This window comes from Panicum virgatum, chromosome 6N (assembly GCF_016808335.1).
Source record: "Panicum virgatum strain AP13 chromosome 6N, P.virgatum_v5, whole genome shotgun sequence".
Taxonomy (NCBI): Eukaryota; Viridiplantae; Streptophyta; class Magnoliopsida; order Poales; family Poaceae; genus Panicum; species Panicum virgatum.
The window spans coordinates 22448718-22476585 of NC_053150.1; the positions used below are offsets into that span (position 1 = coordinate 22448718).

Below are 27868 nucleotides of genomic sequence, written 5' to 3' on the forward strand. Positions count from 1 at the left end.
GGACCTTGGTGAACTGCATCACTTCCTCGGTAAGCATGTTCAGCGATGTGGTGGTGATCTACTTCCCTCTCAGAGGCAGTACATGTTGGAGATACTTGTTGGAGATACTTGATCGCGCTGGGATGCTAGAGTGCAAGCCATGTTTTACTCCTGTGGACACCAACCCCAAGGTAGCCGCTGATGATGGAGCTCTTGTTTCTGATGCAACAGACTTCCGCAGTCTTGCTGGTGCCCTACAGTACTTGACTTTCACTCAACCAGATATAGCCTATGCTGTGCAGCAGGTCTGTTTTCACATGCATGATCCCCAAGAGCCTCATCACGCAGTGCTCAAGCGGATCCTCCGATACATCTGTGGCACTCTTCACCTCGGTCTCCTGTTGCGACCGTCATCTTCTGCTGATCTTCAGGTTTACACTGATGCTGATTGGGCTGGCTGTCAAGACACACGCAAGTCCACCTCGGGCTATGCTGTGTTCCTCGGGGGACAACCTCATCTCCTTGTCCTCCAAGCGATAGAACACCGTCTCCAGATCTAGTGCTGAAGCCGAGTATCGCGTAGTGGCCAACGGTGTCGCCGAAGCTACTTGGCTGCGCCAGCTCCTCCAGGAGCTTCATGCCCCTTTGGGTCGCGCCACACTTGTGTATTGTGACAACATTAGTGCTACCTACATGTCCTCCAACCCAGTCCAACATCAGCGCACAAAGCACATTGTGATTGATCTTCACTTTGTTTGAGAGCAAGTTGCCATCGATGATCAACAAGCACTGCATGTTCCGACTTCATCATAGTATGTAGATATCTTCACAAAGACCTCCCATCTTCGGTCTTCACAGAGTTCAGGTCCAATCTGAACGTGCGCAGTGGCTGACGATCCGACTGCGGGGCGGGGGGGGGGGGGGTGGGTGAGTGTGACCTAGTGGGCCGGCCATGGGCCGTGGCGCCCAGCCTTGTCTGCTAGGGCTGCCGGTGGGTTTTATGGTAATTGATGTGTATTAAGCAAGGATCTCTGTTGATTGGACGTTTCTATAAACCCTAGACCAACCCTTGCTTGTACCCTCAATAATCAATTACCAATTTCCCGAGCCTTTCCTTGCTTTCATTTATGAACTGGTTGCCGTGGGAGTCTGGTTTAACGATATGGAAGTTGTTGGTACAACAAAATTTTTCTAGGGAAGCATAAGTGAAATGGAGATTCTTTAGGATAAACTGTTCCTTTAAAAAATCATACTGATCCGTTTTCACAGATTTGTGGTGTGGACTAGAGTTACATCAAACAGTTCATGAGAGCAAAGTATATTCATGATAAAACATAAGGTTCCCATAGGATAGGGAAAACAGAGGTGCATTCTTTCTGTGCTAAACTGTTAAATAAAATTGCAGGACAATAAAAGAACTACGGTTTGCATTTCTTAAGAGATAGATAAATATAAACAAAAATGCAACGATACCAAATGCTTGATTGGTTACGCTGAATATGACACAAGTCACTGGGAACAAATAAAGCAAGCTACTACATCTTGGAAAGTTCCAAGATGCATCGCATACTTGTTTTGCAGCTTCAAGATTGACTTCTAAAATAGCCTTCTCCTGGGATGTTCCCTGACCAAACATACTGTGACCACCATTCACATCAATTGAAACTAGAGCTTCAGTCTGTTCTATGACCAGAGAACCCCCATTGTTCAGCGGTACCCTGCATCCACAAAAGAAAATCACAAAATATTACAGAAACTAGTCCCTTTACGACTTTCAATAGCTTAAAGGTCAAGACTCAAAAGTCTACAAAAATTTAAATTAAAAGTAAATTTTGAACTGCAACAAGCTTTGCAAAATCAGTTTTCGATCAAATGTTCTTTTTTAAAATAAGCAAAACAAAGACAGAGTCCCTAATGACAGATCTAGCTAGCACTATTACACACCAGATGTTATGTTGTGCACGTGTTCTTGGACAGGAAGTTCAGCTAGAGGAAGAAGGAATCATAGTGCGTACAGATTATGTAGTTGGTCGGTTTGTACGAGGTTGCTTAGCTTATGGAAAGTTATTAGGTTTGCTTGTTAGAGATAGATTTGGGGATGAGATGTAACAAAGCCAGCCCTATATATATGAGGGAAGACTGATCAGGGTTGGGAGCAAGCTCAGAGCCTCCATCCTTAGGGCGAGTTCATTTATACCTGGCGTCAATTTGCCTACTGCCCTTCCAGTTTCATCGCCTATACATGATGATACATAGTAATTATCAAAACAAAAACAACTTGAACCTTGGACTAAGTTTGCAGCAGCAGCACCACTAGTTTGAAAATGCAGTCATCATCAGACAATATCTGCAGCAACCTCAATTGAAACTACTTCTATAGGACCTGCATGCTACTAGTGTCCCGAAAGTCAGGGTTTGTTGCACCTATTAAGTCAAGAATTACTACGGTTATCTAAGTAGAGTGTACCATCAAACAAACTCCAACTGATTTAATGAACCATTTACAGTTACACAGCACATGCATGGCTTAATCTTTAGCTACAAGTTCAGGTTCACCTGAATGCAGGTGCTTTGTTTGCAATTACCATTGTGATGCTAGCGGGAGATGGCACCAACACTAAATTTTGGATAGACCGATGGCTTCATGGTCAGTCTATTAGTGACTTGGCCCCCAATCTCATCAAACTGACCAATGGGCAAGGCACTTTGAGCAAAGATGGGTCATGGGTGCTCTCCAGCATAGGGATTAGGGATTTACTCAAGCAGATCAGTTTACAAGGCATTCTTTGTGAGCTCAATGAATTTGCTCCTTGCAAGAGTGTTTCAAAGCCGCTGGCACTTTTATGATGTAAGTTCTTTTTTGTGGCTAGCAATACTCAATCGCTGTTGGACTTGTCAAATAAGGTCTGATACATCCTGCAGCTTGCCTCTCTGTGACAAAGCCGAGGAAACCAACCAGCATATTTGGTCACATTTGTGGTTTTTAGACAAATTTGGTATTTTGGTTTACCATCTGGAATCAAGTTGGTTTGCAGCCTATGGCTGAACAGCCAGAATAACAAGGTTGGCAAGCAACTCAAAATATGGTTTAATTCGCTGATCATATTAGTTGCCTTGGAGATTTGGAATCAAGGGAATGATTGTGTCTTCAATGAAGCTAATCCTGATGTAGCTGCTGTAGTACAGGCTGTGCATGTTCTGGTGTGCTGCAGGTGCTAAGTGTTAGATGTATATAGTTTGTGTATTTACTCACTAGTGTAGGGTGCTTTCTGCACTTTGTACATCTTCATATCTGCCCTTTGGGCATGGCAATAGACTTGAGTAGCCTAGGTTTTCCAATACAGCCGGCTCCGGCGAACCACCGGCAGGTCGCCGGTGAGGTCTCCCACCGCCAGTCGGCAAGCAACTCCTCTTCTTCCCCACTCCCCCCCCCCCCCCCACCTCCCCTTCACGGCAGCACCCGCCTGCCCACCTTGCCTGCGCGCTACCCGCGGCCGCGCCCGCATGCGCCTCCCCATGGCCGTCCATGCGCCCTGCGCGTCTTCTACGTATCCCCGCACACCCGCGGCCTCCTGCTCACCCGCCGTGGCCTCTGTGTGCTGCGCTCGTGGCCATAGTCACAGAAATCGTGGTCGAAGGTACCGTTCCTCGATCCGGAAACACCGATCCCGTGCCGGAAACACGGGGTCATTTTCGTCCCCGCCTTGTAAAAACCTCTCATAAGGATTGTACCTCGTTCCTTGACTCCGTCCCACGACCCCAACGACCCTATTCTCTCCCTCTCCTTTGTAAACTGATTTTTTAACATGAATCAACATCACATTTGTGTTTCCTGCTTAACTAAACTTGACTTCTGCTTAGAACAACATAGCCTTTTGTTCCAAGCAATTTGGGGTAGGCTAGAGATGAAACCTCGTCTGTGATTTAATCGGCCCTAAGGGAGTTTACTCGACCGCTAGTGCTTATTATTGGGCAAGGACACCAGAATTTTTACTAGAAGTGGCCCAAAAGAAACAAGGACAAGAGAAACAGGAAAAAAGACACTAGACATAAGGTAGAGATAGGGGTAAACAAAAAGAAACAAAGGTCACGATTCAGACACGTTGATTGCTAGTCTCCAAGTGTCAAGGGCGTCGAACCCCTGGGTAGCTGGACCTCGGTTACGGAGTTCGTAGCCGCGATCCGTCTTCTCCGGCGAGGTTTTGCCCATCGGCTGCAGGCTTTAGTTGGAGAGGAGAGGGAGATCAAGAATAACAATCTTGCTTAGTTTCTCATGAGTCTGGTTACACGCATATATGGCCAAAGGCCCAAACAACCGACCGGAGGCAATCCCTCCTTAATTCTAGGAACCAAAAACAGATAGCAAATCTAACTTTCCTATCTAGACACTGGAAATCGGCTCGTCGCACGCGCGTCCTGCGCGTTCAGCTGCACGGCGCACGTCATGGGCGCGCCTCGCCTGGTATATGTGCGACCGTACATGACACCAAGCGCTCCTGTCCATAGCTAATTCCTTGGAGATATTCCACTCCTTAAATGTTGTGGACCAGTTCTTCGGCCACAAGTTCCAGCATTGCAACAAGAAGGCCGCATCTACTAGTGGTTAGGATATTTTGTACTTTAATTTGTAATTCAAGTTATTTCCTTGATAAACATTAGAGTTTGTTAGATGGTTTGTTAGGGCCGGCTCTACTTAAAGAGAGAGTCGGCACTTTGGATGATTAAGCAGATAATAAACCTTAAAGAGTTCAGAGCCTCCAAGGAAGGGCGAACTAGGGTTTATCTCCTGCCGCCGCATTACCTATCTCGGTACCCTAGCGCCAACATCTCTGGTATCAGACAAGGCTTCTCCCTCGCCTTTACCTCCATCGCCCACGACCCACCATTCCCCGGCGTGCCGCTAAACCCCACCGCGTTCACTGCAATGGCCGACGATGACGACCAGCCCATCTCCAAGGCGGTCTTTGAAGAAGCAATCAACAAGATGATGGGTGATCTCGGCAAGAAGGTTGACACGGAGATCTCTACCGTTCCCCAGGAGTGTGCCCACCTATCGACCTCAATTAAGAATGTCCAGACCCAATTGCTGGACAAAAAAGGGCGCTTCGACACTCATTCGCCTGGATCATCAGGCGGTTTCGACAGAAATCTAGCACCACCTGTCCACAAGCTTCGCTTCCCTAAGTATGATGGATCTGAGGACCCCCATCACATGGATCCACAATGGAGAGCAATTCTTCCGAGCTCACGGTACGCCGGAGGATCAGAAGGTGTGGACGGCATCATTCTACCTACAAGGCACAGCTAGCCAGTGGTACTATCGCTGGGAAAAGAACCATGGCATCCCGGAGTGGAAAGCTTTCGTCGACGTCGTCAACAAATGCTTCGGGCCCCCTCTACGCAGCAACCCGCCCGCTCGGCAAACTCTCTCATTGTCGCCGCACAGGGTCTGTCGACGAGTACATCGAGCAATTCCTCAAGCTGCTAGCCCGACGCGAAGACGTCAGTGAGAAACAACAGATCGATCTGTTCACCGCCGGCCTCCTTTAGCCCATGTGCACCGACGTCGAGATGCATGCACCGGCCATTCTAGAAGACACCATGGCATTGGCTCGTTCGTATGAACATCGTCTCCAGATCACGAACGACGTCACACGCGCTCCTACGCGCCCCGCCAAGATGGTGTCCACCATAGCGACGACACCGACCCCGCCAAGCAACCCGGCCAAACCAGGAGCACCCAACGCCCGACCCCGTCATCTCTCGCTAGGAGATGGCCCAGCACCGCCTCGAGGGACTTTGCTTCAACAGCCCGGCGAAATTCTCCAAGGAACACCTCAAGCAATGCCCCATGTGCGGCATCTACATTATGGATCTAGAGGAGGACGACTCCGTATCCAACTCAGACTCCGACGGCGCCCCGGAGATCTCCATTCATGCCATGACCGGCATCCACATGGGCGACACAATGTTGCTACCTACCATGGTGTCTCAAGTGCCGCTCGTTGCCCTCGTCTACTCGGGATCGACACACTGCTTCATGTCCACCGCCACAGCTGAGCGCCTGGGTCTCCATCCAACGCCACGTAAGGATGGCAGCGGAGCGGATATCTGCGGGTTTCGGATTTGCGGATTTCGAGTTTGGTTTCTGATTTTCACCCACGGATTTGCGGGTTCGGGTACTCGAAATATTTCGGGATCGGGACAGATCCTGAAATGTACCCGCGGAGCTCCATTGGCCCCCCAAAGTCATTCAACCCAGTAAAAGGCCATCTTGAATCCCTAGCTATGTAAGGCTGAAATCGTTCTATTTCTCACCTAACCCACCCTTCCCAACCCATCCGCACCCGCAAGCGCCGCAGTCCGCAGGTCACCCCCCATGTCTGCCTTGTACGTGTTAAAAGCTCAATTTTCACTCTCATTGAGCTGAGAGGATGACAGTGAACTTGGGGCAATTTTCTGGGGTTTTCTCATTCACAAACAAACAGCCATACTCTCCAACGGGAGGGGTGGCACCACATTTATACAGCCAGCCAACTAAGACATATTCTACTCCTAGTTTAAGATGCCAACTAAAAGGACTAACTGCTGTCCTACCTAGATGCTAAAAGCAGTCCAAGATGCTGTCCTCTAGGGGCAGCAAGATGCCAGTGCGTGCTGCAGCAAGAGAGCAGCCCCACAAAGACCACAAGTACAGAGACTTTCCCTTCATTCTCCCTCAGTCTTGTGCGTCGTCTTGTCAGAAGATTGGACCATCCCGGTCCTGGAGCAGAGCTCAAGGAACTTGATCCTCCCAAGGGGCTTGGCGAGCAGATCCGCAAGCTGGTCCTTGGTGTTGATGTAGCTCGCCTTGATGCTTTCTTCCTCCAAGCAGCCTCAGATGAAGTGGTACCTCACCCGGATATGCTTGCTCCGTTCATGGAAAACGGGGTTTTTCGCCAGGGCCAGAGCGGACTTGCTGCCCACCCTGAGCTCCACCGCTCTAGTGCCTCTACCGAGGAGATCACCAAGCAATCGAGCGAGCCAGAGCGCCTGAGTCGAAGCAGTGGAGGCCGCTATGTACTCGGCCTCGCAACTAGACAGGGTCACCACCTGCTGCTTGACCGACTGCCAGCTAACGAGGCGCTTGCCGAGGAAGAAGAGGATCCCGCTCGTGCTCTTGCTGGTGTCGATGTCGCCGGCGTGGTCGCTGTCGCTGTACCCGACGAAGTGTGCTGCCCCAGGGCACCTCGGATAGTGGAGACCGTGGTCAAGAGTACCCGCAACATAGCGGATGATCCTCTTCACAGCCTGTAGGTGCTCCGTCGTGGGTCGCTGCATGAACCGACTAACGTAGTCGACGGTGAACGCCAGGTCCGGCCGTCTGTGGGCGAGGTAGCAGAGGCTCCCCACAAGACGTCGGTACTGAGTAGCGTCCACCTCCTCCGCCATGCTGTCACCGCTCAGCTTCAGCCTCTCTTCCATCGGAGTGAGGGCTGTGTTGCAGTCGGTGAGCCCAATTAGCTCAACAACGCGCTTGGCATAGGCGGTCTGACGAAGCGTGATCCCGGAGTCGTCCTGGTGCACCTCGATCCCCAGGTAGAAGGAGAAAAGCCCCAGGTCGCTCATCTGGAAGGTGGCCTTCATCTCCTCCTTGAACGCCACCACCTCCGCATCCTTGGTGCCGGTGATCGCCAAGTCGTCAACGTAGACACCCACTAGCAAGGCATTGCCACCATTGCTCCGCCGGTAGATGACTGCCTCGTGCGGGTTTTGCTCGAAGTCCATCCCCTTTAGCTTGGAGTTCAACTTGGCGTTCCAAGCACACGGGGGCCTGCCGCAAGCCATAGAGGGCTTTGCGCAGACGTAGCACCTTACCCTCCTTGCCGAGGATCGCAAACCCCGGCGGCTGGTGCACGTAGACCTCCTCCTTCAAGTCGTCATTGAGAAACGCCGACTTGACGTCCATGTGATGGACGCGCCAGCTCTCCTGAGCAGACAGTGCAAGGAGAAGTCGCACGGACTCCATCCGCGCCACGGGAGCAAAAGCATCGTTGAAGTCGACCCCCTCCTGCTGCACGAAACCTCGTGCCACCGGCGAGCCTTGTGCTTGACGATGGCGCCGGCTTCATCCCTCTTCAGCCTGAACACCCACTTAAGGGTGATCGCGCGGTGACCGCGAAGTAGATCCGCAAGCTCCCAGGTGCGGTTCTTCTCAACCACATCCATCTCCGACTGCATCGCGGCACGCCATGCCACGTGTCCCTCGGCCTCTGCGAAAGACCGAGGCTCGCCGTCGTCGCACGCGAGGTGCAACTGCGCCTCCAGGTCGTGAGGCACCTGTCCCGTCGTCGGCTGGTCGCCGAGAAGGTCCTCCATCATGCGGTACCGCAACGGCTCGCCGTCGTGGAACGCATCGATGCGCTCCTCGTCGTGAGAGAGCGCAGTAGCGAACTCCACCGGGCTGTGCTCAGCATGAGCAGGTGTTGGAGTAGACGTGCTCGGAGGAGTGGGTGTCGGTGCTGGAGTGCGTGGCGTCGCCGGCTGTGGTAGTGCAGACGAGGAACTCGGCGCAGCCGGAGTCGTGACTAGAGAGCGTGGTGCCGCCGGTGTAGCAAGCGCCGGAGTCGGTGGAGGCTCGAGGACTGGGGTAGGCACGCTCAGCGAAGAAGAGCTGCCTACTCCCCCAGCTCCCTCGAAGTGGACGTACTCGACGGTGAAGTCGTCGTACGTCGGAGCCGAGCCGTCGTCCACCGCCTTGTCCCACGCCCATCCTCGCCCTTCGTCGAACACAATGTCGCGCGCCGTGCGCACACGTTGTCTCCGGGTCGAGAATGCGGTAGGCCTTCAAGCCCTCCGTGTAGCCGATGAACACTCCCGGGGTGCTCCTGTCTACGAGCTTGCCGATGTGGCCAAGCTCCTTGGCAAACGCGAGGTAGCCGAAGACCCGCAGGTGGGAGACTGCCGGCTTACGCCCATGCCAAGCCTCATACGGCGTCATGCCGTCGAGTGCCTTGGTGGGCGAGCGGTTGAGGATGTAGACGGCCGTCACCACCGCATCCCTCTCTGCTTGAGGAGGGCCTGGGCCATCCCCACAACTGTCAGGTTGCGCCGCTCGACGACGCCATTCTGCTGCGGGCTATACGGCGCAGAGTAGTGGCGCTGGATGCCCTCATCCGCGCAGTATGCCGCGAACTCGGCCGCCGTGAACTCGCCGCCGTTGTCGGTACGCAGCACGCGCAACTTGCGGCCGCTCTCCGCCTTCGCAGCAGCCTGAGCGCGCCTGATGGCGTCCACAGCCTCACCCTAGCTACCGAGGATCATCGCCCACATGTAGCGGAAGAGATCGTCGACGAGCAGCAGGAAGTAGCGCCGTCCTCCTGGTGTGACTGGTGTCACCGGGCTACACAAGTCCCTGTGTACGAGCTCGAGCCCCTCCTTGGCTCGGAAGCTCGCCTGCTGGGGGAAGGGGTGCCGCCTCTGCTTTGTCAGTACGTAGACGTCACAGAGCTGCTCCACGTGGTCGAGGCACGGGAGGCCTCGCAACATCTCCTTGGCGCCGAGCCGCTTCAGGGCCTCAAAGTGGAGGTGCCCAAAGCGCTCGTGCCACTGCCATGCCTCGTTGTCCCTGCGAGCTGCAAGACAAAGAGGCTGGACCAACCCTACGTGGAGGATGTAGAGGCGGTTCTTCCCTCGAACCACCCTGGCGAGAAGCTGGCGACGAAGGTCCCAGATGCGGAGGACCCCGCTGTCGATCACCACGCGTGAGCCACTCTCATCGAGCTGCCCAAGGCTGATGATGGAGTTCCGCAGCGCCGGGATGTAGTAGACTCCGGTGAGCATCCGGTGCTCTACGGACTTGGCGGTGAAGATCACGGAGCCCACGCCATTGATCTCCATAGCGGAGGAGTCCCCAAACCTGACGGAGCCACCTACGTCAGTGTCTAGGTCGGAGAAGAACTCCCACCGCCCGGTCATGTGGTGCGTGGCGCCGGAGTTGAGGTACCAGCCATCGATCCTATCGTCGTCGGAGCCGTTGCCGAGGACTCGGACACGCAGCTCGTTGAGGTGGAGTAGGGTGGTGGCGGACGGTGCCGCCAGGTGCAGCTCCATGGCCTCGTGGAGCAGCAACAGAGCCGCCTCGTCATACGGCAAGGCCTCCGCGACGTGGGCTTGGCCCCCACGCCTCCACTGCGGGCAGTCCATGGCCGAGTGGCCGGACCTGCCACAGTTGTGGCAAGCGTCGTCTCGTGGTGCCTTGAGCCTATCGGCGGCGCCGCCCTCGTGCTCCGGCTTGGGCACCTCCGCGCCCCTTGCGCGGCTTGCCGCGCTTGCGGCCACTAGTCGAGGAAGAGGGCTCCCCCTTCTTCCCGTCACCGCGCCAGACCTCCCACTGCCCCTGGTGAGGTGGAGCTTCCCGCCGATGGAGATACCTCTTGAGGGAGGTTGTGGCCCGTCGCTGTCGACGACCTTGAGGCGACATATCACCTCCTCGATCGTCATGGTGGAGAGGTCCAGTAGAGACTCGATCGAGCGAGCGGTCTGCCTATACCTCTCGGGGACGCAGCGGAAGAGCTTCTCGACAACTCTCTCCTCGTCGTAGGTGTCGTCGCCGAACGTCACCATCTTCTGCAACAGAGTGTTAAGACGGAGAGCAAAGTCATCGACGTCTTCACCTGGCTTGAAGGCCAGGTTCTCCCACTCCTTATGAAGTGCCTGCAATGTGGACCTGCGGGCGCGGTCGCTGCCGATGCGAGCCGCAGCGATGCGTCCCAGTCCTCCTTGGCAGTCTCCTTCTGGGAAAGCGAGAACTGCATCTCCGGAGGGACTGCGGCGATGAGCGCATTCAGTGCCCGGCAATCTTCGTCGTAGTCGAGGTCGTCGTACTGGACGGCATCCCGCATGTGCCGCACCTGGAGCCTCACCCTCATCACCGCAGCCCACTCGACGTACTTGGACTTGGTGAGGATTGGCCACCCGCCATCGGGACCAATGTCCCGGACCACCGCCTGGAGGCCGTGGTAGTCGAGGGCGCCGCCGCGCGCGCCCCAGCCATGGGCGCAGCCGCCCTGCACGCCGCCGCCGCCGGGCGCGCGGGCCATCGAGTCGCCGCCAGGCGAGCGGATCCCTGGGTTGCCGCCGGGCACGCCGCCCTCCAGGCCGCCGCCGTCGGAGTGGGCTCCTGCCCACTGCGCGATCAGCTCAACCCTTTCCCTCTCCAGATCCTCAAGGTCCCTATAAGCGGTGGTGTCACCGGCGATGGAGCTGCTGAGGTTGCCGCGCAGGGTCTCAACTTCAACCTCGCCGCACGCGCTGCATCTTCCGCCTCCTCTGCCTCCACCTCCGCCCTGGCCGCCGCCAACTCCGCTGCTGCCAGCCTAGCCGTCCTCACCGCTGCTGCAGCGGCTTGTAACATCGCTCGCCTGCGCTTCTCTGCCGCGGCGAGCTCGGCATCTCGCTGACGCCATGCGCTCGAGGCGACCGAGCGCCGAGACGGTGGGTCAGACAAGGCGCGCCTCCAAGGGGCTGCTGCGTGGAGAAGGCGCAGCCTCAGACGAACCGCTGCTCGTCTGCTCGGGTGAGGAAGGAGGAACCAGGGCTGCAGCAGGTGCTGCTGCTCAGGAGATGTCTAACCTACAGGAAAGTATGGCCCTGATACCAGTTAGAAGCTCAATTTTCACTCTCATTGAGCTGACTGGATGACAGTAAACTTGGGCAATTTTCTGGGGTTCTCATTCACAAACACGCAGCCATACTCTCTAACGGCAGAGGTGGCAACACATTTACACAGCCAGTCAACTAAGGTATATTGTACTCTTAGTCTAAGATGCCAACTGAAAGGACTAACTGCTGTCCTAACTAGATGCTAAAAGCAGTCCAAGATGCTGTCCTCTAGGGGCAGCAAGATGCCAGTGCGTGCTGCAGCAAGAGAGCAGCCCCACAAAGACCACAAGTACAGAGACTTATTCCCTGCAGTACGCATGCGGGCGGCGCTTCTTGCTCTTGCCGTCGCGGTGGCCGTCATTGTCATTGTCTCGCTGGACGAACGTGCACAGTGCCCTCCGCCACCCCGTCTCCATCCTAGTCTCTTCTTAATTGGTCAAGCAGGGCAAGAAACTGGAGAACAAGAGGAAGAAACAGGGACGAAGGTGGCGAGCTGCAACTGGCCTGCTGCCGCGGGTGGTGGTGGTCTTAATTGCTTGTTGCTGGTGCTAATAATATGCAAGGGAAGGAGGATCATCCCATGGCAATGGCATGGCAAGGGAATCCCAGGAGCCAAGGGAAGCTCGCATGCTCCGCGACGACGCGCTGGCCTCTTGCGCCGGCGTGGACCCCGCAGCCGCGGATCTGGGCGCGGGGTTCTACGGCGCTACCACCGCGAACGGTGGCTGCGTGGTGCTCGAGGTCGCGTCGTATTGTGCGCGCGTCGGATTATCCGGGTTTCGGATTATCCGTCGGGTATCGGGTATCCGCGGATTTTGGTTTTGGAGATAATCCTCATCCGAATAGGAGGTCGGGGCGGGTTCGGGTTTTAGGTTCGGGTTTCGGTTTTGGGTGCCCAGACACTCCACCCGAACCGAACCCGACCCATTGCCATTCCTAACGCCGCGCCCTGGCCTCACGGTCGGCGTCGCCAACGGCGAACGCGTCCCATCCGTCGGAGTCTGCCCACACACTCTAATCACCATGTCCGGCGAGGAGTTCCACGTAGACATCTTCATCATCCCCCTGGCGGGATACGAGCTAGTCTTGGGGTGCCATTGGCTGCGCACCCTAGGCCCGGACATCAAGCTGTAGACGATAACCTTTTGGCGGGACGACCATCGAGTACGCTGGCACGGGGTCGGCGCCACCTCACCTCCCATGCTGTCTGCCCTAGCGACGGTGGATCTCCTGGAACGCCTACTCCAAGAGTTCAGCGATCTTTTCGCTGAACCAACGGGACTTCCCCCACAACGCCACTTGGACCACCGCATCCACCTCGTCCCCGACACGGCACCCGTGGCGGTCCGGCCGTACTGCTACCCACAGCTCCTGAAGGATGAAATCGAACGCCAATGTCAAGAGATGCTTCATCAGGGCATCATTCGCCCTAGCACCTCGGCGTTCTCCTCGCCCGTCCTGCTGGTGCGCAAGGACGGCAGCTGGCGATTCTGCGTCGACTACAGGGCGCTGAACGCGAAGACAGTGCGGGACATTTTCCCGATTCCCGTCATCAAGGAACTCCTGGACAAACTCCACGGCGCTACGTTCTTTACCAAATTGGACTTGCGTAGTGGATACTTCCAAGTGCGGATGTACAACGACGACATCGCCAAGACAGCGTTCCGCACCGACCATGGCCACTACGAGTTCCTCGTGATGCCGTTTGGCCTCACCAACGCGACGTTCCAAGCACTCACGAACGAGGTTCTACATCCATTTCTCCGCTGGTGTGTTCTCGTTTTCTTTGACGACATCCTAATCTACAGCAAGACGTGGACTGAGCATCTCCAACACATCCATGCGGTCTTCATCGTCCTGCGCGAGCACAGTCTGGTGCTCAAGCACACCAAGTGCCTGTTCGCGCAGCGCAACGTCGCCTATCTGGGACACATGATCACTGTCACCGGCGTTGCCATGGATGAGTAAAAGATCGAAGTTGTCAAGGCGTGGCCGCTGCCCAAGACAATCAAGGCACTATGCGGCTTCGTCGGCCTCACAGGATACTAGAGACGCTTCATCCACAACTACGGCATTATCGCCGCCCCGCTGACTGCCCTCCTCAAGGAGGGGTTCCGTTGGTCACATCATGAACTACGGCATTATCGCCGCCCCGCTGACTACCCTCAAGGAGGGGTTCCGTTGGTCGGACGACGCCACGGCCGCCTTCGACGCACTCAAGCACGCCTTGACACCCGCATCGGTCCTGCAACTTCCTGACTTCAGCAACGAGTTCATCGTCGACTGCGATACCTCAGGATCCGATTTCGGGGTAGTCCTCCATCAGGGCCAAGGGCCCATCGCCTCCTTCAGCCGCACCGTGGCGCCGCAACACGCCAAGCTGGCCGCTTATGAGCGGGAGCTCATCGGCCTCGTCCAGGTCGTCCGTCACTGGCGCCCCTACCTCTAGACACGGTCGTTCACCACCCGAATGGACCACTGCAGCTTGAAGCACTTCCTCTACCAGCGCCTCTCAACAGATCCTCAACATACGTGGGTCCGTAAGCTTTTTGGCTACACATTCTCTGTGATCTACAAGCCTGGTCGCAGAATGCGGCAGTGGATGCCTTGTGTCGCCGCGACGAGGACTCGGACCGTGCCCACGCGCTCGCGCTGTCCGCACCCGAGTTCGCCATCTTCGACGAATTCAAAAAGGAAGCCGACACGCTCCAGGACATCGTCGACAAGCGCCGAGAAATCGCGAACGGCACGGCCAGTGCTGCCTGGTCCATGGTGGACGGGTTCGTCATGCACCGTGGCCGCGTGTTTGTTCCTTCGGCGTCGTCGCTGTTGCCACAGCTACTTGGCACGGCGCACAGCACGGGACATGAGGGCGCCCAGAAGATGCTCCATCGACTCCGCGCCACCTACAACCCGCACACTAGCCGCCTCGTCCGCGACTACGTCAAGGGCTGCGACGTCTGCCAACGGAACAAGACGGAACACTTGCAGCAGGACTTCTGCAGCCTCTTGATGTCCGAAGCTCGTTGTGGTCGGACATAGCGATGGACTTCGTCGAAGGCTTCCCCCGAGTTGGCGGGAAATCGGTCGTCCTCACCGTCGTCGAGCGCTTCTCCAAATATGCTCACTTCGTCGCGGTCGGCCACCCCTACACCGCCACATCCATCGCTCGGGTCTTCTTCGATCAGATCGTCCGGCTACATGGTCTCCCTTGCTCCATCGTGAGCGACAGAGATCGGTGTTCACAAGCAAGCTTTGGACGGAGCTCTTCACCCTCGCCGGCATCAAGCTCCGCCTCAGCTTGGCGTTTCAGCCATAGACCAATGGCCAATCGGAGGTTACTAACCGCATTTTGGGAGTCTATCTCCGTTGTCTCGCAGGCGATCGCCCTCGCAACTGGCTGCGTTGGCTTCCATGGGCAGAGGACTGTTACAACTCGTCGTATCAGTCCGCTCTCCAGACGAAACCGTTCCAGGTGGTCTACAGTTGGCCGCCGCCGACCCTGTTATCCTACGAGCCTGGGGTGGCTCGCGTCGTCGCCCTAGACCGCCAACTCCAGGAGCGCGACGCGTTCTTAGCCGAAATCCGCGAACGCCTCCTCCAAGCTCAGGATTATATGAAGGAGTACCACGACAAGACCCACCGCCGTGTTGAGTTCGAGGTCAGCGACTGGGTTTGGCTTCGGCTCCATCAGCGTACGGCAGCGACGATCAAGGGCAGCCCTTCCTCCAAACTGTCCCCGCGCTGCTACGGGACATTCCCGGTCCTGGAACGCTTGGGCTCAGTGGCATACCGCCTCAAGCTGCCTCCCAAGTCGCTACATGACGTCTTCCATGTGGTGTTTCTCAAGTACATTGGAGATTCACCGGCGACGACCGTGCCCCTGCCCCCGATCATCCACAGCCGAGCAGTCCCTACACCGGCTTCAGTCCTCCGCGCAAGACCATCCAGTACCTCGTGGGACTTGCTAGTCCACTGGCAAGGCCAATCTGATGCTGATGCCACGTGGGAGCCGCTGGAACAATTCAAGGAGTCATTCCCTAATTTCCAGCTTGAGCCGCTAGGATATTTTGTACTTTAATTTGTAATTCAGGTTATTTCCTTGAGAAATATTAGAGTTTGTTAGATGGTTTGTTAGGGCTGGCTCTACTGAAAGGGAGAGTCGGCACTTTGGATGATTAAGCTGATAATAAACCTCAAAGAGTTCAGAGCCTCCAAGGGAGGGCGAACTACGGTTTATCTCCTGCCGCCGCATTACCTATCTCGGTACCCTAGCGCCAACATTAAAGGTCTCTCTTAACTAACTCGTCCCAAGTCAGTTTAGGTCGACATCTACCTCTCTTTATATTATCGACCCGCATTATAACCCCATCACGCACTGGCGCCTCAGGAAGCCTCCATTGGACATGTCCAAACCATCTCAAACGATATTGAATAAATTTCTCCTCGATTGGTGCCACCCCGACCCTATCCCGAATATCTTCGTTCTGGACTCTATCCCATCTTGTGTGCCCACAAAACCAGCACAACATACGCCATCTCTGCTACGCTCAATTGCTGGACATGTTGCCTTTTTGTAGGCCAACATTCAGCACCGTATAACATCGCCCGACGATTTGCCATCCTATAGAACTTATCTTTTAGCATTTGTGGCACCCTCTAGTCGCAGAGGACGCTAGAAGCTTTGACTTTTGCTTACACCAAGCAAATTATGCTTTAGCCAACTATACTTCAGAACTCACATATCTTAGTGAAGAGACCAACTTAATAATTCAATCAACTCATGTTTTTCACTATAAAAAGATGGTGCTTCTGGTCAGTATTTTTCAACACCAATATATAAATTTAAGCCCAGAAAAGCCCATTAAAAAAACATGTGCCACTGATTCTGGACACTACCAACTTATTTTTCTGAGGCCATAAATATTTTTGATGCTCTGCCTACATCAGTGGATGTGCCAGTAATCATCAGATCAATATATCCTCTATTTCTTTGATAGCTTTCTTTTATGCTGGCAAATGGTGATGTGCCACAACTTCTTTAGTAAATCTTGTTCTGCTACCAAATACTAGCATTCTCTATTACCATGTCGGTGCACAACTAGACATGCTATCAAACTGATTCCATCTAATATCTACGTCTTAAAGCAGTTTTTGTGTACTGAAACTACTCAGTGAAGTATAAGGTACTTCTAGTAACTCCAATTATTGTTCCACAGAAGCACACCACTTGCAGGGACAAAAGAATATTACACCCAAAAAAGTGACAAGTTAGACAACCATAAAAATATGCTTACTAGCAAAAAAATTGCATCAACTGAAATTAAGAAACAATATAGGAACAATGAAATATAACCTTTTGCAAAGGATATTGTCTATCTCCTTCTCAATGTTGTATTCATCAAATATAGGCTTTCTTTTCTCATAAAGATCAACTCGACTACAGAGCTCAGGTGCAACTTCTTGGAGATAACTTGTAACCTAAGCACAAAAAGAAAAGTGTGCTTCACCAGATTTAAGAAAATATTTCTGTATAAGGATGCACAGTTCACAGCAACCAACATGTTAAATGTTTAGTGTAGGCAAGCAAATCCAGCTATGTTGAAACACAATGCAACTCGTTGTGCTTCGTTAAAGCGTAGTGCTACTCGTTGTGCTTCCCTACACTAACTGTTTCAAAAATAACATTTTTTTTCTGAAGGACATCGCACATTATGTTCATTTTGACCCATAACAGAGAAATCAAGGGAATATAAAGGAGCATGACTGAGATTTGAACAACACAGGCAATTGCCCAAAATATCATCTTTTTACAACACTTAACCAAGATCTGAAGAAAGGAAATCCACAATACCAAAATGGAAGAAAAGAAAGATCATCAGAACCAATTTAGATGAACCAGTTGGTGATCTAATGATTAAGTTGCAGAACTAAATCAGCATCAGGAATAGACATGTTTCCAGAGTTTTACTTTTACAAATCATGCATGCATGTAAAGAGAAACTAAACAAAAAAATATTTGTCAATGAGTTCTAGATAAGTTGAAAAAAAAACAATCAACCAACCTAGGATGTCTAGGTGGCATTGTAAGTAAGAAGAAATGGACACCCAAACTAGAGCCGAAGAGCAACTAAACCTCAGTGGTGGGGTGTAAAAACGCACCTCCCACTAACTAGGCTAGGCTCAGTTTCTGTTTTAGATAACGTAAGTGTTTACCAATTAACGTCATCAAGTTCCTTACCTCATGATATGTTCGAGGAGAATCCACAACCAATCTCTTCACCTAATTGAATAATAAGGTAAAAAAAATGATCCTGGTTGAATTGAAATATCAAACCAATTTGAGTAAATTGCATCATGAATTAATTCACCTTCTCATTGAAATCATCTTGAACAACAGATAGAGCCTGACCCTTTGCTCTGTGCAACATTACAGGAACAGCACCATCCACTCCCTCCTCAGCAGCCAAGGCAGCAGATTGAGCATGTTCCGTTATTACTTTCCAGGTAGATAGCAAGCCATCAAGGTCCCTCTGCAATTCCTCCCAAGAATGACCAGCAGCGACTGTACGAGCTGTCAATGTAAATCCAGGAGGTCGCAATAATTTTGTTATACCCTTTAACCTGGTGCGCTCTATACCAGTAATCTTTTTGGATACTCCAACTTTGTTACCACGGGAAACCAATATCTGGAAAATCAAAGATATATCATTGAAGTTAATCCTAAATTTCATGCGAGTTATGTTGATTTTTTTTCATTCAGGAACATGATGAAATGTAAAAGACTAATGATGCTTGATCTATTGATAGCTATTTGAAGAAAATAATATGCTATATAAGATTATTTCAACCTACCATGAATAGTGATGTATAACTAGTTGATGCATAAACCACAAATGAAAGTGTCATATATCTGCTTCGTTGAAGATAGAGAAAATTTTAGGAGTTGCTTCCAGAAAGAGTTACTCCCATTCAGGGTCTGGTGGTCCAATGTTAGGAAGACACCTAACAAACATTGAGATCTTAAAGAGGTTTTGTTAACACTTTAGTACTAGCTCAGTTGCTTTCGTAGGTTTTCTTTTGCTTTTTCTGTAGAGATAATGGCCCTCTTCACAGAAGTCACAACTCACAACAAGGCACATTCGGTTGAAGACATTTTGCTTTTGGACTTAGGCACTTAGCCATCTTGCAAAACTTTTTTCAAACTCTCTTTTATTGATCAGCCAGAGGCCAGAGCACTTGTCCTTATTTTCAGAAAAAGAGCACCTGTCCTTAACTTCAAAAAGAAATATTGTACTACAACTTCAAAAGGAAATACTCTACTCCAATACTTTAAAAAAAATATTCTACTACAACTTCAAAAGGAAATACTCTACTCCAATTGTTGGTGTATGTGTTGGCCTAGTGTTACGGCCCATCTAGAGGCCCATGTATAGATTCTGTATATACCCACCCTTCTAGGGTTTGGATGAATACAAGAAAATTATTCCCCAAAACATGGTATCTAGCCTTCTCTTCCCTCTCCCTCCTTGCCTCTAGCAGCCGCCGCCGGGCCCACCCGCCGCCGGCGCCGCCGCCGCCCCTCTCCTCCTTCCCTCCCCTCTCTTCCTTCCCCTCCTCCCCTGCGCCCGGCGCGCCGCCCACTTGGCCGCGGCCGCATGGATCCGCCGCTGCCCCGCCGGGATCCGCCGCCGGCGCAACTGGATCGGCCGCCACCTTCGTCGTCCAGGCTCCCGAACCGCCTGGATCCGCCTCCGCGACAGGCGCCGGGGGCGCAGGAGCCGCGGGGGGGGGGGTGCCTGCAGCAAGAGCCACTGCCACAGAACCCTCCCGGGCCGCAGGCGCCCGCGGCCGTCGACGCCGCCGCAGCCGCTGCCGCCGCCCATCGCGCTGCTGTCGCTGCGGGCAAGCAGCCCGCCGCCGACGCCGCCATTCCTGCCGCTTTCCCCGCGCCGACCGCGCCCGCTCCCGCGTGGTCTGGACTCGGGATGGCGCCCGCAGATGCGCCGCTCGCCGCCACCGCTCTCCGAGGGCAGCAGGCCGATGCCGCTCTCGCCGCGGCCCTTGTCGCCGCCAAGTCGGAGGCTTCGGCAGCCCAGGAGCGGGTCCACGTGGCTGCCCTCGCTTGGGAGCACGAGCACGCCGCGGCCGATGCTCTCGCCCTCCGGGTCGCCGAGGCGGAGCACTACTTCCGCGACTCCTCCGGCCAACTGCCCGTCGTCCCCGAGCACGGCGCCTCTTCCTCCCACCAGGCCCCGCCAGCTGGATCTGGACCCCGGCACGACTCGACCGACCCCATCGTCGCCCAGCTCCACCTCCAGGTCGCCGGCGTCCAGAACATCAGGGCCCTGGTCACCGTCCTCCTCGACCCCACATCCTCGTCCTACGAATGCTGGCAGAACCAGGTCCTCCTCGCCCTCCGCCGCTACGCCCTCGACGACCACGTCCTCGTCGACTTGCCGATCGAGGCGCGGGATGTAATGTGTGGCTGCGCCTCGACAGCGTCGCCATGTCCTGGATCTTTGGGACCATCTCCCTAGATATTCAGGACCTCGTCAGGACCCACGGCGGCACCGCGCGACAGGCCTGGCTGGCGCTCGAGGGGCAGTTCCTCGGCAACGCCGAGTTCCGCGCTCTCTAGCTCGACGCCACCTTCCGCACCTTCGAGCAGGGGGACCTCTCCGTTGGTGAGTTCTGCCGGCGGATGAAGGGCATGGCTGATGCTCTTCACGACCTCGGGTGTTCGGTGTCTGATCGGGTCTTGGTGCTCAATGTCGTGCGGGGCCTGAGCAGCACCTATGACCACCTGAAGACATGGATCACCCACCATAGTCCCTTCCCCTCCTTCCTGCAGGTACGGGACGACCGCGCCCTCGAGATCACCAGGGATCTCGCGCCCGGATCGTCCTCGTCCACCCCCGCCGCGCTCGTTGCTGCTCCACCGGCTTCCTCCGCCACTCCTGCCACCTCCCTCCTTGGTGCTGCTCCCGCCGGGCAAACCAGAGGTGGGGACGGGGGGGGCCGTGGACGTCGGCGGCGGGGGGAGGGGGGGAGGGGGTGGTGGTGGTACTGGTGGCCCTGCTTCTAGGGGTACAGGTGGGGGCCGTCGGGGCACACCGACTCCGGCTCCAGCTCCCGCTCCTGCCCCTGCCCCTGCCCCTAGAGGTATGGCCTGGCCATCCTTCAGCAACCCATAGTCAGGGCGCATCTCGATGTGGCCCTTCCAGGGACCCGCGGGGGGGCCCGTCCTCAGCTCCAGCCAGCGGCCATGTTCACCGGACCTGCTCCCCTCTTCGCGCCATCCTGGACCCCACCCGCTCAGCCCAGCCAGCAGCCGACCTGGCCTGGGGGTGGGACCAGGCCGCTTGGCGCAGTCCTTCTGCACCATGGGACTGACGCCGCCTGTCAGTACCGAGTGGATCGCCGACTCGGGTGCCTCATTCCACACCACCCCAGCTGCCGGTATCCTCTCTTCTGTCCGACCCACACACCCCTCTTGTCCTTCTTCCATCATGATTGGTGATGGGTCTTGTCTTTCTGTCACTGCTGTTGGTTCTGCGCTTGACTCTTTTCGTCTTCCCAATGTCCTGGTTGCTCCTCAGATGGTTCACAACCTTCTTTCCATTCGCCAGTTTACTGCTGACAATTCTTGTTCCATTGAATTTGACTCTTCTGGTCTTACTGTGAAGGATTCGGCTTCCTGGCGTCCGCTCCTCCGATGTGACAGCTCGGGGCCCCTTTACACCCTTCGTCTTCATGCTTCCGCTGCTTTGCCTTCGACTTCTTCTTCGTCTGCTGCTTTTGCCGTGACGCCGTCTTCCACCACCTGGCACCGCCGGCTTGGTCACCCCGGCCGCGACGTTTTGGCTCAGCTCAGTCGTAGTACCGATGTTTCATGTACTAGGATTCCTGCTGAGCACATTTGTCATGCGTGCCAGTTAGGTCATCATGTCAGACTTCTTTTTTCTACTACTTCTTTGCATGCTGCGCACGCCTTTGATCTTATTCACTGTAACCTGTGGACATCTCCTGTACTCAGCATGTCGGGTTATAAATATTATCTGGTGGTGGTTGATGATTTTTCTCATTATTCTTGGACTTTTCCTTTGCGCGCCAAGTCTGAGACCTTCCCCACCCTCCTCCACTTCTTTGCCTGGGTGTCCACTCAGTTCGGCCTCACCATTAAGGCCGCCCAGTGTGACAACGGGCGTGAGTTCAATAACTCCACCTCCCGTTCCTTCTTCCACTCTCGGGGTGTTCAGCTGCGTATGTCTTGTCCGTATACATCTCCTCAGAACGGCAAGTCTGAGCGGATGATTCGCACAACGAACGACGTCGTGTGCACCCTCCTGATCCAGGCCTCTCTGCCCCCCGCGCTTCTGGGCTGAGAGACTCCACACCGTCACCTACTTGCTTAACCGTCTTCCGTCCCCTGCTTCTCCTGCTCCCACTCCACACCACGCTCTTTTCGGTACCCCTCCTCGCTACGACCACATTCGGGTCTTCGGGTGAGCATGTTACCCTAACATCTCCGCCACTGCTTCTCACAAGCTGGCGCCCCATTCGACTCGTTGTGTGTTTCTTGGTTACTCCCCTGACCACAAGGGGTACCGATGCTTTGACCTCACCTCTCGCCGCGTCCTGATCTCCCGACACATCGTGTTTGACGAGTTGGATTTCTCCTACTCCACCTCCACACCTTCTCCTGACCCCGAGCTGGAGTCGCTAGAGTCGCTGTTTTCGACTGACCCGGTGGTTCAGCCACCTTTACCTATCTATCCTTTCCCAGCAGATTTTCCTGGTGCACCGACACCGCTTCCGGTGACTCCTACCGCGCCTAGCGCGGCCCCGGTGCCCGCTGTCGCGCCACACGCGGCCCCAGGACCTCCTGTCGTGCCGTGCGCGGCCCCGGGGTCTCCTGCTGTGCCACGTGCGGCCCCGGTGCCTTTCCCGGCGCTGCCGCGGTACGCTCAGCCGGTGCAGGTGTACCGGCGTCGTTCGGCGCCGACACCGGCGCCGCCTCCGGCTCCGGAGGCTCCTGCGACGCCTACACCGGAGCCGTCGCCGCCTCCGCCGCCTCGCTCTCGTGTCGAGCCGGCAGTGTACCACCCGCCAATCGTCCATCGGGATCCTCGACATATCCATCCCATGGTGACTCGGCGGATGGCGTCTCAGGCCGCGACTCTCTCCGCCACCGTGGGGGAGCCGCGGGCCTCTTCGGTACCCTCCTCTGTCCGCGACGCCTTGGCGGATCCTCACTGGCATTGCGCGATGGAAGAGTACGCGGTTCTTCTGGCTAGCCAGACGTGGGACCTCGTGCCGCGTCCGTCTGGTTGCAATGTGGTCACAGGCAAGTGGATCTAGACGCATAAGCGTCGGGCTGACGGCACACTAGAGCGCTACAAGGCTCGTTGGGTTCTTCGGGGTTTCACCCAGCGGTCTGATGTGGACTATGATGAGACCTTCAGTCCAGTGGTGAAGCCTGCTACTGTGCGCACGATCGTCTCGCTTGCGCTCTCTCGCTCTTGGCCGGTGCACCAGCTGAATGTGAAGAATGCGTTTCTTCATGGCACTCTGTCAGAGACAGTCTACTGCTCTCAGCCAGCGGGATTTGTGGACTCCAGTCGTCCGGACATGGTCTGCCGGCTCAACAAGTCTCTCTATGGTCTGAAGCAGCCTCCACGGGTTTGGTATTCTCGGTTCGCCACGTTCTTGCTGACATTGGGGTTCACCGAGGCCAAGTCTGACACGTCTGTCTTCATCTACCGCCGTCGGGATGAGACTACCTATCTGCTGCTCTATGTCGATGACATTGTGCTCACAGCCTCCAGTCAGCAGTTGCTTCAGTGCGTCATCTCCTCTCTGCAGTAGGAGTTTGCTATGAAGGATCTTGGTCAGCTCCACCACTTCTTGGGCGTCACTGTTGAGCCTCGCCTATCTGGCCTTCTCCTTCACCAGCGGCAGTATGCAATCGATATTCTAGAGCGGGCTGGGATGACTAATTGCAAGCCCTGCTCCACTCATGTTGACACTCAGGCGAAGCTGTCTGCTAATTTGGGTGATCCTGTAGCTGATCCGACTGCCTACCGGAGTCTGGCCGGTGCCTTGCAGTACCTCACCTTCACCAGGCCAGATCTCACCTACGCTGTTCAGCAGGTCTGTCTCCATATGCATGATCCCCGGGAGTCACACCTTGCTGTGCTGAAGCGTCTCCTCCGCTCCTCCGCTACGTCCGTGGCACTGTGGACCTCGGCCTGGTTCTTCACAGCTCGTCCTCTGCTGAGCTGGTTGTCTACACCGACGCTGACTGGGCTAGCTGTCCGGACACTCGCCGCTCCACTTCCGGCTACGCCGTCTTCCTGGGCGGCAATCTGGTCTCCTGGTCGTCCAAGCGGCACCCGGTTGTCTCCCGCTCCATTGCCGAGGCGGAGTACCGGGCTGTCGCTAACGGCGTGGCGGAGGCGTCCTGGCTTCGACAGCTCTTGGCGGAGCTCCACAGCCCGCTCGCCAAGAGCACTCTCGTCTACTGCGATAACGTCAGCGCCGTGTATCTCTCCACCAACCCCGTCTAGCATCAGCGGACGAAGCATGTAGAGATCGACTTGCACTTCATGCGCGACAGAGTCACCATCGGCGATGTTCGGGTACTCCATGTCCCGACCACCTCCCAGTTTGCCGACATCTTCACCAAGGGACTACCCTCCTTGACCTTCTCGGAGTTTCGCTCCAACCTCAACGTAGCAGGTGGCTAGTTGTGGCTGCGGGGGGGGTGTTTGCCCTGTGTGTGTTTCTTGTTGTCCAGTCTTGAACTCCGCTGCGCCGGTAGTTCAGACTGCAGGGGGTGTTGGTGTATGTGTTGACCCAGTGTTACGGCCCATCTAGAGGCCCATGTATAGGTTCTGTATATACCCACCCTTCTAGGGTTTGGATGAATACAAGAAAATTATTCCCCAAAACACCAATACTTATCAATTAAGATTTGTACTTATAATTGATATTCCACTAGGTTATTTTTCACAACATCATTTCAAGTCCATAATCAGAAAGCATTATCCACACATCCCATGTTGGAATCAATTTCATTAGTTATTGTATAGATCATCTGTCACTTTCAGAAATATTTATTTGTACCACATGCAGAAATTACCAATGGCATATTCTAAAAGATTGCAAAGCACAGCAAATTTAATTATGCAGAAATCCCCATGATCTTACCCAGAATCGGCTTCGCAGGCATGGAAATGGACTAAGTGTTGGACCTTTCGTACCCAAGCCTTCCTTGACTACCTGAACCATAATTTTAGTACCCTTGCGAACTTGAGACCACCTGCTTCCATTTGTGTCGTCATTAGATTCTCTCAAAGCATGTTGAATTGAAGATAAAGTCTTAAGATCATTGGAAATTTCTGACTGATCTGCTTGCAGTATTTCCTCGCTATATTCATCTTCCATGTGACCATTTTCATCTTCTTTGTCTTCGTCATAACCAGAAATGCCTTCAAATTCAGCACTATCGACGATGTCTATCTTAGAATCAGGTATTAATGCAATGCCTTCTTCGTTATCTGTAATATTCTCAACTGGAAATGATGATGAGCCATCATGAGTTTCTTCATCTGCAAACTCATCATCACTCATATCATCATCTTCATCATATGTTGGGAGATACTCTTCATTATAGTAAGAATCATCAACAGGATCTGCTCTACTGATCTTTACAACTTGAGGATACACAAAAGGATCTCGGTTTTGCTTTATACCCATAAGAGAAGGCCTTGAAATTCCAATATCAACAAATGCTCCTCCCATATGAGGAACAAGCTTTGTTACTATACCTAAGTAAATACTATCACACTGTACATTGTTCTTGATGGGTTCCAGCAAGAGTTCAACTAGTTTTCCATCTTCTAATACTGCAATTCTCTGCATAGTACAGACAGAGGAGTTAATAAGTATAACTCTTGATGAAGGTTCACCTGTAGTTGGCTTATTCTCCTCCAGAGGTGCTGGCGGTTTTTCTATTAGCTTTCTAATAATATCCTTCGCTTCTATTTTTCCATCAGCATGAACTACAGTTTCATGTGCCTCCACCATAGATTCAAATAACCATGGCTCTTCAACAGGCTGATCCTCTCGAGGCATGTATTCACTAGCTCTGCTCGAATCATGCTTATTATTGACAAACTTCTTTTTGCCTTTTGTATTTTTGACTCTTGCAACTGGTTTCTTTGAAGCCACAATAGATTCAAGAATCCATGGCTCCTCTACAAGTTGATACCCTCCATGTTGGCTTATAGTATTGGCATTTGGTTTGTCGGTTATATTATTGTGCATGCTGGCAGATAGGTTCTCTGATAACAGCTTTGCATGTAAAGGTGTGCCATTCCCAATTTTCAATATAATATGCTCACCTGCCAATCCACTGGAAACATTTAAGTGTTCAGCACCACTAAAGAAGCCACAATTAATTATTATTTGTGAAAAGATGTGGTAGTGCAACATTACCTACAGATAAATCTTGATCTGCTGTATCCCTAGCAGAGTGAGCTTCCGCTGAGCTCCAATGATTTCCACCCTCGAAATATTCACCTTCAAGAGAACCAGCTTCCATCAGCCATGATCCCCATGAAGGAGCAGGAAGACCTGCCACACTAGTTTTCATCCATAGATCTTTCACAACAATGAACTGTTTTTTCTGGCCAACTGAAGGTATTGATAAGGAGTAATCTGGACCTGGCCTCCATATAATATCAGAAGATGAACCTTTTTCTTCTCGAACAAAATAATTATATTTGAAGTGCACCCCATATGGCACCTGAAAGATTAAAGAATGTGATGTTCAAAAGACAAAAAAGAAAAAGAAATGAGAGCTCCATAATAGTTAAGTCACCACGGTATTCATCAAAATCATGAAGAAAACCTATATATTACTGGCCTACTATCTATGTCTTGACAAACAAATATTTCCTTATTGAACTAACTTGTTCCCACAAGGCCACAAGTAGCGAGTGAATTGTTCCCATGAGTAGCTTGTGAACATGTTATTAATTAAAAGGTGAAGAATATAATAACATGGTTTGTCTTATGTGCTAACCAGCACCACAAACATGGTATATTAGAAAGAGTAAAATGCACTGGGGGTCCTTAAACTAGTTGGTTTGTTCTGTTTAGGTCCATGAACTTCGAAAATACATTTATAGGTCCACAATCTATTCAAGTGTGTCATATAGGTCCAATTCAGCCACGCCATACCCTAGAAGCTGATGTGGTAGTTTGACTGTGCGGTAACGTGGATCCTTACATGTGGGGCCCCTATGTCGGCCTCCTCCCTCCTTCTTCCTCCCCCGGCCTGCGCGAGCCCCTGCGCGGCGGCGGGACGGCGGCCATGGCGCGCGGGTGCACGGCGGGGTGACCACGGCGGCGAGGCGGAGCTCCGCGCGTGCGCGGGCTGGCGCTAGCCCCTGCCCCCGGCGGCGGAGCTCGCGGTGCCCGCTCCTGCCCCCCGGCGGCTTGGCTCCTCAAGCGAGCGGCTTGCGCGGATGGCGTTCGCAGAGGGCGGCGGGGAGGGCGGCGCGGACAGGATCCCGCGGGATCCGGCGCTCCTACCTCCTTGGCGGGGATCCGGTGGCGCCACCTCCTGCCTTGGCCGTCGCCCCTCCTCGCGGCTCGGTGGCCTGCGACGGGCGCGCCCCCTCGCTGCTCTCACGGCGGGCTGGAGCAGAGGGAGGCCCGCCGCCGCCTCCTTGACACCGCCAGTCTTCCGCACCTCCTCTGCGTCGCCGGTGCCAGCGCGTGGGCCAGCTCGAGGTGGGGAGGGGCGGCGCGGCTCACTGCTCTGCGTGAGCAGGGAGGACACTCGCCCGCCGCGCGTGCCCGGCCCTGCTCGCCACGGAGCAGGGGCCGCGGCGGCGCCCTGCTCTGCCCCCCCCCCCCCCCGTGAGCTCGAGCGGGAGGGAGAGGGAGGGAGGAGGGAGGGAAAGGGAGAGGGAGGGAGGAGGGGCCGCCGTTGCCATGCCCGCGCCATGACCCGCCATGGCCGGCGGCCAGAGAGACGGCCCGAGCTCGGTCCGTGCTGCCAGGGGCGGGGCAACGCCGCGCAGCGCGCGGATCCGGCCGGCGGCGGGGCGCCTCCGTGGCGAGGGAGGAGGAGGAGGACCGGGGCGGCGCGGCGAGGGAGGAGGGGAGAGGCCTTGGCAGCGTGGAGCTGAGGCCGGAGGAGGAAGAAGAAGGGAGGAGGCCGACATAG

General features: G+C 54.2%; 1 protein-coding gene across 9 annotated transcripts in view; it reads right to left on the bottom strand.

Moving 5' to 3' along the window:
- Positions 1 to 27868, bottom strand: part of LOC120677757 (ribonuclease E/G-like protein, chloroplastic) — a 50910-nt gene that overhangs the window by 9225 nt on the left and 13817 nt on the right. For 3 of the 9 annotated variants that reach the window (XR_005676442.1, XM_039958940.1, XM_039958941.1), the window contains exons 4-9: positions 26128 to 26437; positions 24838 to 26033; positions 17994 to 18311; positions 17864 to 17905; positions 16979 to 17103; positions 1550 to 1697 (exon numbers count right to left, since the gene is read on the bottom strand). Coding sequence is in view for 7 of the 9 variants with exons in the window: in XM_039958940.1 (XP_039814874.1) it covers positions 1550 to 1697; positions 16979 to 17103; positions 17864 to 17905; positions 17994 to 18311; positions 24838 to 26033; positions 26128 to 26437 (2139 nt within the window). In the remaining 2 variants the exon portion in view is untranslated. Of the gene's footprint in view, positions 1 to 1452; positions 1698 to 16978; positions 17104 to 17863; positions 17906 to 17993; positions 18312 to 24837; positions 26045 to 26127; positions 26438 to 27868 lie in introns of those variants that run through there. The other 6 variants (XM_039958943.1, XM_039958942.1, XM_039958944.1 and 3 more) reach the window with 5 other exon arrangements.